This window comes from Emys orbicularis, chromosome 8, assembly GCF_028017835.1.
Source record: "Emys orbicularis isolate rEmyOrb1 chromosome 8, rEmyOrb1.hap1, whole genome shotgun sequence".
Lineage (NCBI taxonomy): Eukaryota > Metazoa > Chordata > Testudines > Emydidae > Emys > Emys orbicularis.
Window position 1 is genome coordinate 4,223,267 of NC_088690.1, and position 14,760 is coordinate 4,238,026.

Consider the following 14,760-nt stretch of genomic DNA (forward strand, 5'->3'; position numbering starts at 1 on the left):
GTAAGTAGAAATTTTGGGGATATAATTCAGTCTTCTGAACAACAGTGTGACTAGTTACATTCTTAAGTCAAGTTTACTATTTATATTTATCTGTCCTGATTTAAATTTATCCAACACCCAGAAGGTCAAGGACTAAGCCATTTACACCAAGTGAAAGAGAACTGAAATTATGATGCCTTCAAAGACCCACCCTCTGCAATAAAAAGGAGTAAAGAAGTTGCGTTGTCTGTTGTGTATTGTATTTAATTGTAGCATTATCAATCATTTTCCTGTTAAATAAACTTAAACTTCAAACATCTCTTTTGCTTTTGTTACACTTTCTTTTCCTTAAAAGTGGGTGGGTGGGCAATCTATCCTGACCTAAAACTCCATCTGTGAGATTTCATACAGATCATTTGCAGTTTGGCTATATAGTGTGGGAGAGTCAAAATCAAATGTATATAATCAAGCTTATAAAAGAAGGTTTTTCTCAGTCTCAATTATAGAATAGACTGGTGTCTTCTCATAATGATTAATCAAATAGAGTTGTGAAAGTTGGAGTGTACTTTAGTCTCTATGATAGTGTAGAATTTGGGTGGCTGTGAGTTTCCCTGTTGAGGACCTAGTATGGAATGTAGTGAAACTATGGAAGATACCTCTCAAGACCCAGCAGGTCCAAAGGAATGGGGAGAGGTACAGGATGTGTGGATGGCAGCTTGGCCCAACCTGTAAGAAAATCAAACTTGCCAACAAAGAGTTCTCTAGCCATCCAAGGAAGACAAATGATCCTTGTTGGGGATTCAGTGCTCAGAAAAATCGAAAGAACATTCTGCAGGGGACAAGTGGGCAACAGGACAGTATAGTGCCTTCCCGGAGCCAAGACACAAGACTCTAAGATTGGATAGGCTTCTGAAGCCTGCAGGCAAGGATCCATTGGTGATGGTTCATATTAGCACTAATGAGATATCCGTCATGAGATATCTTGCAGATAGTAGTTGATTTCAGGGAACTTGGAAGAGTGCTTTGACATTCTTCTTCAGCACTCTTCTCTGAGGTGCTTTCTGTCACAAAGGAAGACAGAAGGCAGAAGATTCTGAAAGTGAATTACTGGCTAGGTAAGTGGTGCAGGGTGGAGGATTTTGGTTTTGTGGAACATTGGTCCACCTTCTATGGGGGAGTTTGGATGGCCTCTACCTCGGCAGAAGAGGGTCCAATCTCCTCAGAGACAGGCTGGCTTAGAGTAGTCAGGAGGGGTTAAACTAGTAGCAAAAGGGAGGGTAAAAAGAGGGAAGATACGAGCACTCAGCACAAAATTGAGAGGTTGAGAACAAAATTAATCAAGGAACCAAAGGACGTGAAGAGAAGAAATTTTTGAATTGCCTATACAGCAATGCTAGGAGCCTGGGTAACAACAAGAGGATTTGGAATTGCTCCTTTATGAGCATATATTCTATGTAGTTAGTATTACAGAAACATGGAGGGATGATTCACATGATTGGAATGTTAAAACTAATGTTTATAACCTATTTTGGAAGAACTGAGTGGGCAAAAGGGGAGGGCGTGTGGTGTTTCCAAGTCACTGATAACTTGGAAGAAAATGATCTTGAATGCTTATGAATCAGTGTTCTATCAGATAAAGGACAAGATAGAGTACCAGCTGGTGTCTGCTATAGACCACCAAATCACACTAGGAAACAGGATTACTGCCTCCTTACTCACCTATTTAATATGTAGGGGAAAAAAAATCCTGTGTGATCCTGGGGGATTTCAATTTGAGTGACCTGCTGGAGGTCTCATGTTGCAGAATTTCTAAACATTATAGATGACCTCAAAAAGTGCTGCAGCCAACACAATGGAATTCTATATTAGGCCTTGTTCTAACACGTAAAGAGGAACTGATCACAGAATTAAAAAATGGTAGCTTAGGTACAAGTGATCATGACCGGTCACATTTATAATATGCAACTAGTATAAAGTCCAGACCATTAACATATTCACTTGGTACTTTAATAGGGACAAATTCAGGAAGTTGAAAACAATTATGAGCCAAATCATTTTGAGAAGATTTTAATCAGAAAAATGTGCATGGTAATTGGGAATCATTTAAGACCACCTTCCTAGAAGCCCAAGAAGCCACAAGCCAACAATCGAGGAAGGAGGTGTACTGGTTAAAAAACCAACCTGGTTTAGAAGGGAAGGGAAGGCCGCTGTAAAAACAAAGAAATTTATATATAATAAATGGAAGAAAGGGGTATTTGATATTGATGAATATAAATCAGAAGTTAGGAATTGAAGAAAATTGATAAAGGAAGCCAAGGGACACAAGGAGAAACCTATGACCAGAAGAGTTTATAACAATAAGGAATTTAAGTACACCGCGACCCAATATAACACGAATTCGGATATAACGCGGTAAAGCAGCGCTCCGAGGGGGGGGCGGGGCGGGGCTGCGCACTCCGGTGGATCAAAGCAAGTTCGATATAACGTGGTTTCACCTATAACGCGGTAAGATTTTTTGGCTTCCGAGGACAGCGTTATATTGTGGTAGAGGTGTATATTGGGAACAAAAAGTTCTTCTTTGAGGAGTGTCCCTGTGGGTGCTCCACTTTAGGTGTCTTGGCACCCTGCGCTTCTGGTCAGAAACTTGTGGTAGCAGTGCTCTGGTTAGCCGCGCATGCACAGCAGCTGTCTCATGCCGCTCTGAGCAGTTACCTCACGTGTGCAGCCAACCGTTACCCAGGTCCTTCTCTACTGCCTCTGGTTTTGGTCAGAACGAGAGCAGTGCCCTTCACAGCTCTCATATTCCTCTAATCTCTGCCCCTTTTTCAGTTATTTCCCTCGTTACACTGGTCTACAATTTTTGAGAAGTCATCTGCTTCAGAGAGAAAATGTGCTATTTATTATGTATTTTGATGTGCTGAATTCAAATATGACAATTAAAGCAACTGATTGGCTACTGTTTCTAAGATATTTAAGTTTTTACATTTTATGTCTATGGATATTGTGTAGACAGTAGAGTTTTAATCCACTTAACCTTGGAAATTTTCCACGGAGGTACTTGAAAGCTGCTTGTGTTTTGTCAATGGCCTTGACAAAGTTCTTCATCAGACCCAGCTTGATGTGTAAGGGTGGTAACAAAATCTTCCTTGATTCAACAAGTGGTGGATGCTGAACACTTTTCCTCCCAGGCTCCAATGACTGTCGGAGTGGCCAATCTTTCTTGATGTAGTGGGAATCTCTTGCACGACTATCCCATTCGCACAATAATGTGATGCAATTCATACTTTACTAATTCTGGGTCACTGAGAACGAAAATGATGCTTAACATTGTTGATTGGCTCTAGTTTTCAAGATATGCTATTGGGTCAGTATATACGACCGAGGTTAAGTGAAGCTAAGATAAAGGAAGGTGTCTTTGTTGGTCCTCAGATTCGTGAACTTCTTCGAGATGATGCATTTGACCATGCACTACCTGGCAAGGAAAAGACAGCATGGAAAGCCTTCCAGTTAGTGGCAATAAATTTTCTCGGAAACAACAAGGCAGACAACTACAGGTTGTTGGTGGAAAACCTCCTCAAGGTATACAAAAGCCTTGGTTGCAACATGTCACTAAAGATACATTTTTTGCACTCTCATCTAGATTTTTTTCCACCGAACTGCGGAGCAGTGAGCGACGAGCACGGCGAGCGATTTCAACAGGACATTGCAACAATGGAGAAACACTATCAGGGCAAACGGAGCCCATCAATGCTTGCAGACTATTGCTGGACAGTGATAAGAGATGCTCCATTTAATGAATACAAGAGACAAGCCAAGAAGCGCCGAGTGGACCCTGAATAGGACTAAACTATGTACATAATAGTTTTTTGCCTTTTGTTTCATAATAAATTTTATTTATATAACCCTTTTGCTGATTTTTAAAGTGTTACATAAACAGGACAGGTGAAATATTATCATGTAAAGCAACCATAAACACATGAAAAGACCTAGGTTTACAATTTATGATTAAAACTCTACTATCTACACAATATCCATAGACACAAAATGTAAAAACTTAAATATCTTAGAAACAGTAGCCAATCAGTTGTTTTAATTGTCATATTTGAATTCAGCACATCAAAATACATAATAAATAGCACATTTTCTCTCTGAAGCAGACGACTTCTCAAAAATTGTAGACCAGTGTTACGTTACCAAAATTACAATCTGCAAGCTCCTTCTGGACTTTGCACACACTCCACTAGAGCTATGTCCACATCCATAGCCTTTCTCAAACATGTACCCATCACTGACATTTGTAAAGCAGCTACATGGGAATCGCCCCATACTTTCACCAAACATTATGCCCTTGAACAGCAGTCAGCTGCAGATGCTCACTCTGGACTATAGGAGCTCTCCACTGTACATACGGAGGGGCACTGCTCTTTAGTCACCTAAATTAGAACACCCACAGGGACACTCCTTGAAGAAAAAGAAGAAAAGGTTACTCACCTTGTGTACTAACTGAGGTTCTTGGAGATGGTTGTCCCTGGGGGTGCTCCACTACCCACCCTCCTCTCCTCTACTTTGCAGTTTCAGCTCGATCCTCTGGGGTAAAAAAGGAACTGGGTAATGGGTGGCTGTATGCGCGAGGTAACCGCTTGGAGCGGTGCAGGATGGCTGCTGCACGTGCGCAGCCAACTGGGGCACTGCTACTACAAGTCTCCAACTAGAAGTGCAGGGTGTGAAGACCCTAAAGTGGAGCACCCACAGGGACAACCATCTTGAAGAACCTCCGTTACTGCACAAGGTGAGTAACCGTCTGAATTTTGACGATCGTATTGGTTCATTACTGGATGGAAATGGTGGAATTATCAATAATAATGCACAAAAGTCAGAAGTGTTCAATAAAGATTTCTGGTCTGTCTTTGTGGGAAAAAGCAGATGATGCAGTCTCATCATATGGTGGTAATACATTTCCATTCCACTAGTATCTCTGGAGTGTGTTAAACAGGAACTATTAAAGTTAGACATTTTAAAATCAGCAAGTCCAGATAACTTGCATTCAGGAGTTTTAAAAGAGCTGACTGAGGCGCTTGCTGGACCACTAATGTTGATTTTCAGTATGTCTTGGAACACTGGGGAAGTTCCAGAAGACAGGATGAAAGCTAATGTTGTGCCAGCTTTTGAAAAGGGTGAACAGGATGACCTGGGTAGTTATAGGTCTTGTCAGCCTGACATTGATCCTGGGCAAGATAACGGAGTACCTGAATTGGGACTAAATTAATAAAAAATGAAAGAAGGGTGATTAAGGAAAATCAACATGTGCTTATGGGAAATAGATCCTGTCAAGCTAACTTGATATATATATATTTTTTGATGAGGTTACAAGTTTGGTTGATAAAAGTAATAGTATTGAAGTAATATACTTAGACTTCTGTAAGGCATTTGACTTGGTTCCTCACGACATTTTGATTAAAAAAGTAGAACAATATAAAATTAACATGGCACACATTAAATGCATTAAAAATTGGCTAACTGATAGGTCTCAAAATGTAACTCTAAACGCAAAATCATCACTGAGCGGGTGTTACCAGTGGGATCCCAGAAGGATTCTTTCTTGGCCCTATGCTATTTAACATTTTTACCAATGACCTGGAAGAAAACCTAAAATCATCACTAATAAATTTGCAGATGACACAGCAATTGGGAGAGTGGTAAATAATGAAGAAGACAGGTCATTGATTCAGAGCAATCTGGATCACTTGGTAAACTGGGCACAGGTAAACAATATTTGTTTTAATATGGCTAAATATAAATGGATACATCTAGGAAGGAAGGATGTAGGCCATAGTCATGGAATGGGGGAGACTGACTCTGAAAAAGATGTTGGGGTTGTGGTGGATAATCAGCTGAATATGAGCTCTGTGTGACGCTGTGACCAAAAGAACTAATCTGATCCTGGGATTCATAAGCAAGGGAATCTTGAATAGGAGTATAGATGCTTTTACCTCTGTTTTTGGCATTGGTGGGACGTTGCTGGAATATTGTAGCCAGGTCTGGTGTTGATAATTCAAGAAGAAAGTTGATAAATTGGAGAGGGTTCATAGAAGAGCCATGGGAATGATTATAGATTAGAAAACCATTGCCTAAACCCTGCATTTGGTTAAGCATTGTATTATGTAACCTATAATTCATTAAAGTGGTAAAATGTTAAGATCATGTTTTGTTTTTAAAGGAAAGCAACTGCTTCCCTTATCCAGCAGTGTGCACAGTGGAGTGGGACAATCAACATGGCAGCCAGCTGGAGAAACCTCAAACCTGGTCCGTATGAGGAACCAGTCTCTAGGACAGTCTGCTCCTTCTCTTACTGCTGGCTTGGTGAGTCGGATAATATTTTCTGTTTTCTATTTTCCGAATAAAACTACCTAGTGAAAAGTTATTTGATCCTTTTCTTCAATAACTTTTCGATTAGGCTAACTCAACCATTTATCATGATGAGAGCTGCCTGGAAAATGCAATCTTTCTTTTCTGGAAAATGGAATTTTTAGCTTGCCTTGGGCAGCTGTCTCCTGGGAATGCCTTGTTTCCCAGACAGCCAGCTCCCTGGGGGATTGGGCAGCATGGGGCGACAGCTGCTCAGGGATCTGGGGCAGCCTGAGCTGGCAGGAAACCATGTAAGCAGGCTGGCTGGGCATCTTTCCTGGCTGCTTGCCTTGTTTCTATCAAAAATTTCAACAGAATTGACATGTTCCCGTGGAATGTTTCGATTCCATTGAATCTGCATTTTCCTGCTGAAAAGTCTATCAGAAAATTTTTGACCAGCTCTAGTCATGATTGCTTTTGATACAACTCTCTCTGAAATGGAGACCTTTAGCTCTTGATGTTCCTTTCTTCTTAAGTACTGTAATTGACAAAGCACCTGGAAAAAAGTCAAAAGCACAAGACTGGGGAAGAGAAGATGAAAATAATCCTTAGATTTCCATTTAGTGATATATATTAAATAGCTATCCTGTACTTTGGAACACAGATTGATAGGCTTTATTCCCATTTCTAGAGAGTGTTTATGTAGGTCACACAAGATAAATTTTGGTGTCACAATCTCTTTGTTTTTTCAGGTTGTTATATAACTTGGTGTAATATATAGATTGGGATTGGTTTAATAAAAAGGGTAAAATGATGTATCCTTTGTATAATTTAGATTACAAGTCCTCTGGGATAGTGGCTATGGATTCACATAATGCAGCACCTAGCACACCATAGCTACTGAGTGATCTGTGACAGCCTGACAATATCCTGTAATACCCTAAATAAACCTTATGGGATTCAAGTTAATTTAAACCTTATTGAAATTAGTTTAACACCTTTGGCATTATATTACATTATATTAAAAACGCAGTTGTGTATGTGTTTGTGTTTATTGTGGATTTTTATGTACCTTCCCTAGTAGGGAGGGGGGATGCTAATAAGCTTCCTTCATTATCAGTTTTTGAAGCCACTCCCCTGGGGAGATATATATATACTAGTTCACACTGGATTCTCCAGAGACTAACAGACAAAGACAAACTTTTGGATGGAAAGCCTGAGTTTAAGCTGGCTCAGTGCCTGCCCTTCTTCCTGATCCAGACAACAGGCAGGACTCCTGGTTCACAGAAGGCCCCAATCCTTAGGACAGGTTTGGAAGGACTGAGCCTGCCAGAATATATTCTAGGGTGATGTCTGATAAGCTTGTTAGCATGCGTGTAGGTTCTTTTATTGTTTTTAATTTATTTTCTCTGTAATAAGTTTTACATTAAGAATAAAATAGACTTGCATAGGAAGTGCTGCATGGTAACTGTTGACAATCACTCTGTCATCAGTCTCTGAAGAGAAGTAAGCAGGTCAGTTTAGGCAGACTGTCTTTGCTGGAAAATACAAATGAAGAAAGGGAACTGTACAGCCTGGGACTATCCGGGTCAAAACGGGGAGAGATGCGTGTCTCCACCCAGAAAGGCAATGGCTGGGGAGCTGGAAGCCAAGAATGGGTGCCCTTGCTGAACCACTGAGGAGAAATACAGGTGCAGTTGCCCTGAATTGTCACAAAAGCCAAATCCTAAACTGAGTTAAAGGATTCAACATGAATGAATAACTTGTCAGCTCTGGGAATGGTCAAGTTTTGGAAATTCGGACATAAGTTAGTGGCTTATAATTTTGTTTCGGAAATAACAGATGTCTGGCATCAAATGGACCGTTCAAAATGAAATTTAAATCTTTAAAGAACAAAAATCTATGCATTTGCATTATTGGTAATTTTGGTTTTAAAATACATAGTTTTACTCTGTCTATGTACATTAGTCATGTCAGTGGACTGACATTTTTGTGATTTGGCTTAATTGTACTGTGTCTTAGTTTGGTGGCTGTCTGCAGGCCTGGTTCTACCCGTTTTTGTTAGATACATAATCTTTCCAGGGGTTTGTAACTTGACTGTAACAAAACAAAGACAAAATGTTCTGACTTGTATCTTAGCACCCAACTGCTTATTTCAGGAGGATTTAAAAAGTATATTAAATATTTTAAAATAAAGGCTGACCTTTCTCTAGAACAAGGCAGATATGTTTCAGATTAGTTTTATATCATGCGCTAATGAAATTGGCCAATTTTATAAATAAAATAATACCGTGAGGTTCTTAGTTTGGACTGCTGCTTTGTTAGTATTTTAATGATAAACTGTTGAGTTAGTGGATGTAACTTTTATATTATTTAATTGGTTCCAGACATGCTAACTCATAAACTCTTCCTACTACATAGTGACATGATAAATTTGTACTTTTTGGCTCTATTGGCGCTTTCTGTGGTACTTATTGAAAGATTAAAAAAGCAAATTGGTTACCAAGGGCTTTTCTAAAGGTGTGGTTCACAAAAATTTTAGTGCTGCGGCCCCTTTAGAGAGATTTTAAAACTTGGTGGCTCACCACAACCAAATACCATTTTTTGGCACACTCAGGACACTAAATTCAGGAGTTCAGGATGCTAGCTTCAAGAGGGACACTAGAGTTTGAGTGGTTTTGTGACTTTATTCAACTGCATACAGTTTGTTTAATTGTATAAACGGATCTCATCCAGATTTTTAGAACTATAATCTTTAAAAAGGGATTTTTTGGTGTTTGGATGTAGCTAAGATTTTAGTGGGAAGAATAGTCATGTTTCAAACTGCATAGTTGAACAATGTTTGGTTGAGACTCTGATAGCACCAGACAGAAGGGCATTTTCCAAGTTGAAACAATTTCTGTGTTTAGTTTTCACAGAATTCATTGCTGAAAACCCAAACTCAGAGAGAGAATGAAGTGAATGGAAGCAGCACTTTCACAGCTTCATCGCTGAATTCTTTGTAGTCTTCTTTAAGAGAAATCCAAAATTCCTGGTTTGTTAAATTTGAAAACTTTGGTCTTCGTTTTGTGATCACTAAACAGTTCTAAGAGATTTTCTTGAGGTGAGATAGTTAAGGTTGGAATGGAGTCAGCTGTTACTGAGAATGGGTTTTGAATCCAGTCAGTATCTGGAGATTCTTATTCAACTCCAGGAAAATAATAATGAAAATGGGAATACAATCCAGACAAATGAGATAGTATTTGGTCTTTAATAGTGTTTTGATCACTTTAATTCTGTTCTTTTAAAAAGTCTGATAACACTGGATCTCAGTAATTTCCTTTTCCTTGTGACCTCTTTAAACACAAACCTTCATGAATCCCCCAGTTTTCTTTCATATCTATATATTTATATTTTTACCTTGAAGTTTTAGGTTAAGTGCATTCAGCTGGACACAAATGTCCACCAGGTAAGCTAACATTGTCAGGAAGTCCACACTGTACATATAATCTGCAAGGTCTGTTTTCCCAAAGAAAAAAATTCTGATTGTGTGTCACAATTCAGACGTGTTGTGACACACTTCCCACATGCCAATCTCCCGAGTTCAATGTGAAACAGAAGCTGAGTGTGGTCAGAGCCCATGTCTTCGCACAGCATATTAAAACAGTGTGTTCACTGCCAGGGATTTTTATAAAATTAACAGGTTTAAGAACACTGTTGAGGGCCTCATGTACTTCAGGTTGCAACCTCTTTCTTTCCAAAGCTTGGTGATGAATCATTCAGTGTGTCCAAATTGCTGCTTGTGCCACTTTACTCATGCAGCAACCCCACTCTTCTTTCCAGTCATGGCTGCTGCCCCAACAGTGCACAGTTCCACACACACATCCCAGTTAGGCTCTTCATCCACTATGAATTTATCGACGATCTTGAATATTTCCTCACCAGTTATTTGGATTGGTATATGGATTGGTATTTATTTGCAAAATAAAAGTTCTTCAACTATTGTGCCTGTTTTGACAAGTCTTATATAACATAGAAGCTGGGCCATTTTGGCTGTCTGTAGATTCATCAAGCTGCGGTGCAAACTATTGACTCTTCTTAACTTGTTTTATCAACTAGTCCTGGACATTTTCTCCAAGATTATCAGTGCATCGATGGATGATATTGGATATAGGACTGGTTTTCAGTGCTGTGGCTGCTTATTCCCCATCATAATTCGACCTGTCTATTGCTGGTGGAAATAGAAGGATTTCACCAATGTTGTGCACTTGTTTACGTTTTGCAATTCACATGGCCACACATAACGTGCTTCTAAGGCTTTTTGAGGAACAGTTGCTTCTTTAGACATAACTTTCGTTTTGCTGCTTCAGTTCTTCTTGTTTCTGGGCTCTGATTTACGAATTCTAGGTGTTTGGTTTCTAAAGGCTTAGTAGTTTCCCTGGCCTCATACTTTAATTTACTAACATTTGAAAACAAATGACACATTGTGGCTATGGACTTTGTACAGTAATATCAAGACCTGAAAAATCCAAACATTAGGTGGTGGTGTCATATTGTCTACTTTTCTGTTTAACATTATTAAAATCCTTTTTGTCTTCAGCTGAGGTTAGCTACATGTAAGCTTAGCAGTTGGAAAAAATTGTTCCATTATAAACAAGATGCACACGTCTCTCCCTCAGCACCCTTCCCCATCTCCTAGTGTTGGTGCTGCTGCTTCTGGTGCTAGGAGCTTCTTTGCGCTCTGCTCCAGCAGGGGATTTTAGCTGAGACACTTTCTGCTGAAGGCTACCTGCATAAGATGCAGACCCATAGATAAGATTCAGTTTTTTTTTAAAGCCTACTTTAATAGTCTTTTAATTAGGAAACTCCCCTGCCCTTCCCCCCAAAACAATTGTTATTGTTAAAGGCATGTTTTGTTAAAGGAATGTGGATTACATTTTTTCCCAAACGCTTGTGGCTCCCCTATGAACCCTTTGTGATTCCCCAAGGAAGCCATGGTTCACAGTTTGGGAAGCACTGTTCTACAGTAAACTTTTTGACTTAAAAGAATGGAGTTCAGCTGTAATGTTGAAATTTTAATACTTGCCTCAATGTGTGCTGTAGTGCTAAGGCACAGATGCATATGATCACACTCTATTTTCATTGCTCTATAATAACTTACATTGGGGTTAATTAAGGATAGAGATTCAGATGTAAAGCCATGACTCTGAATTTCATTGCTTTTGTTGGTTTAAATCAGAACTTTTAAAATTATTTTAACAGTTGTTAGTATTCAATTTTATACTGAGTTGGGTTCCAAAACAATGACTAATAGCTTGTGGCAAGATGAACACTGAATTAAATGTAATGAATTCTGGGACTTTGGAACTACTTAGATGTTTGGAGCTGTTTTAGTATGCTTGTGGTATTGGAAGATGTTTTACAAATTACAACAGGAAAAGGCTCCTTGCCAGGAGAATTAATCACTTTGGAAAAATGGCTCTGAAAAGAGATATATTAATATTGACATTATACTACTCTATTTATCTATCTGTTGATTCTCAGAGTTTGAACTTTTGTAGTGGTATGTATGCCATTTCAGAATGTTCATTATATGTTTCCATAAAATAGATGGAACAGGAAGAGAAAATGGCAATCTAGTGCCAAAAAGGTGGAATATTGAAAACAGTCATCTTTACTGCATGCACTTGAGTGGCTTGTTTCTGCTCCCACTCGTTTGACAATCTGGACTTGGTTTTCCTCTGGTGTTTGAATTTGCTAGGTGGAGTGGCCTGTCATGGGCCTCCAAAAGTGTTTTTTTTTTTATTTTTTATTTTATTTGTTATTTCTCTCCCCCCCCCCCCCCCCCTTTCCAGCTGCACTACTTCTACAGGCTGGCTCCTGTGCTTCAGTTGCTATCTCTTAGATTTTGAACACATTCATGAAGTAAATTGATAAAGTAACAATAACAAACCTGCAGAGACTGGAGTGCAGCTTTTTAAACAAATAAGACTGACAACTAAGTTGCTTATGAATATTAGCTCATAAACACCTAAGAGTGTTCTAGATTGTCAGAAACCCAATTTACAGGTAGGGGAAAATGTTTCTGTATTTACATATGTGGCAATCTGGACCCATGGGCTTCAAGTAGCAGAGCCCATTGGATCCTTGACTCTGGGAGGAAAAAGCCTGTACAGACTGACCGTGCTCAGTACTCTCCTCTAGAGGGAGCCCAGCATTGGCAGATGCCAATCAAGCCTATTGGGCCTTTTAAATCTATGTAAGGACTTTCAGGTGGTGACCTCACTCCATTCTTCTGCTGAATCCCTCTAACTCTTCTAGCCATAAAGTAGCTATAGCTCTACTAGAGTGACCATGAGTCCTGCAGGTGGCGAACACCCGGAAGCTTTTTACAGTATTTGCAGACATTAGAGGACTTTACCACCTAGCTGTGATGGTCATGGAAAACTTGACCTTTTTGTCATGCTTTCTGATCATAAGTCTGAGGGAGTCTGGGTGAGTTTTATGTACCGCTTGCAGGTTCTAAGTTAGCGGTATGAGTTCAGGAAAAAGACTTGGGCATTATTGTGGACAACTCAGTGGAGACCTGTGTTCAATATGCTGTCAAAAAAAGCAAACAATAAGTTAGTATGTTTAAGGAATGGGTTGGAGAATAATACATAAAATATTATAATGCTATTATGTAAATCAGTGGTTGGCTTTCAAAGGATATTGCAGAATTCATCTGGATTGGCTAGTGAGAATGTTAGGGGATGGAAAAATTCTCATTGAGAGTGTGAAAAAATTGAAATTGTTTACTTTATGAAAGAGTCCAATAAAAGGGGACATGATCAAAATATACAAAATGAATGGTCTAGAGAAGATAGATCATGAGCTTGTCTTCTGTCTCATAACACAAGAACCAAGGGAAAATTCTTTCAAACAATGAGTTATCAGACAGTGGAATTCATTGACACAGGATGCTGGTTAGACTATGAACTTGACAAAATTCATGGATGTTTAAGTAGATAACAAGAATATTCAGAATCATAGCTAATAAAAAAAAGGGCTTAAACTAATTTTTAAACTGTTAGAGCAGGGGTGGCCAACCTGAGCCTGAGAAGGAGCCAGAATTTGCCAATGTACATTGCCAAAGAGCCACAGTAGTACGTCAGCAGCCCCCCATCAGCTCCCCCACACCGCTTCCAGTGCCTCCCACCCACCGGCAGCCATGCCGATCAGCGCCTCCCCCTTCCTCCCTGCACCTCCCAATCAGCTATTTTGCGGCTTGGAGGAGGGTCTGAGAGGGAGGGGGGAGGAGCGAGAGCACGGCAGGCTCAGGGGAGGGGGTGGGAAGGGCCTGTGGCAGAGCCAGGGGTTGAGCAGTGAGCAACCTCTCCCCCTCTCGCTCCCCCCCCCCGCACATTGGAAAGTTGGCGCCTGTGACTCCAGCCCTGGAGTTGGTGCCTGTACAAGGAGCTGCATATTAACTTCTGAAGAGCCGCATGTGGCTCCGGAGCCACAGGTTGGCCACCCCTGTGTTAGAGGTTAGAATGAGATCTTCATGGGGCAGATGACCCCATGTGTCCCTATTTCAGGGTTTTTTGCACGTTCTTCTGAAGTATTTGGCCACTGTCAGAGACAAAGTTCTGAAATACCTGGACTACCATTATAGTGCCAAATGTGAGAAGAACAGATATCTTAGGATTCATATAGAACCCCTCAAGCACTGTTTGCCCCTCCTCATGGAAAAGAAATATCTGACAGTAAATGTTGCATCTTGGGTAAAATGCAGTTTCCCGGAAGGACTGAGAGAACTTTCTACCCTCTCAGGGTATCAGATACTAAGATGGTCCCAGAATAAGAGCAATAGATGATCCCATCTTCTGGGTCAGCAAAAGGACAATGATCCAAGGAGGAGAAATTACTTTGAAGGGGCCTGTCAGTAGAAAGATAGTGGCTTCTGTGAAGAATCTTTGAATCTTTGGGTTTTTTTCTACTCTGTCTGCCTGGTATAAAACGTATACAGCAGACTGAAGCTTGTAGATGACTGCAAAACTTTAGCAGATCCATGGAGGCCAATGATCATAGAAGCATAGGACTGGAAGGGACCTCCAGAGGTCATCTAGTCCAGTCCACTGCACTCATGGCAGGACTAAGTATATCTAGACCCTGACAGGTGTTTGTCTAACCTGCTCTTAAAAATCCCCAATGATGAAGATTCCACAACCTCCCTAGGCAATTTATTCCAGTGCTTACCCACCCTGACATTTAGGAAGTTTTTCCTAATGTCCAACCGTAAACCTCCCTTGCTGCAATTTAGCTCATTGCTTCTTGTCCTATCCTCAGAGGTTAAGAAGAACAATTTTTCTCCCTCCTCCTTGTAACAACTTTTTATGTACTTGCAAACTGTTATGTCCCATCTCAGTCTTCTCTTTTCCAGACTAAAGAAACCCATTTTTTTTTCAATCTTCCCTC

The 14,760-nt window shown here is 40.1% G+C and overlaps 1 protein-coding gene across 1 annotated transcript in view; it reads left to right on the top strand.

The window, feature by feature from the left end:
* The window catches only part of MAST2 (microtubule associated serine/threonine kinase 2), a 354,146-nt gene that overhangs the window by 47,817 nt on the left and 291,569 nt on the right, over positions 1 to 14,760 (top strand). Inside the window, exon 3 of the mRNA XM_065409475.1 lies at positions 6,197 to 6,339. Coding sequence (XP_065265547.1) covers positions 6,197 to 6,339 — 143 coding nt within the window. The remainder of the gene's footprint in view (positions 1 to 6,196; positions 6,340 to 14,760) is intronic.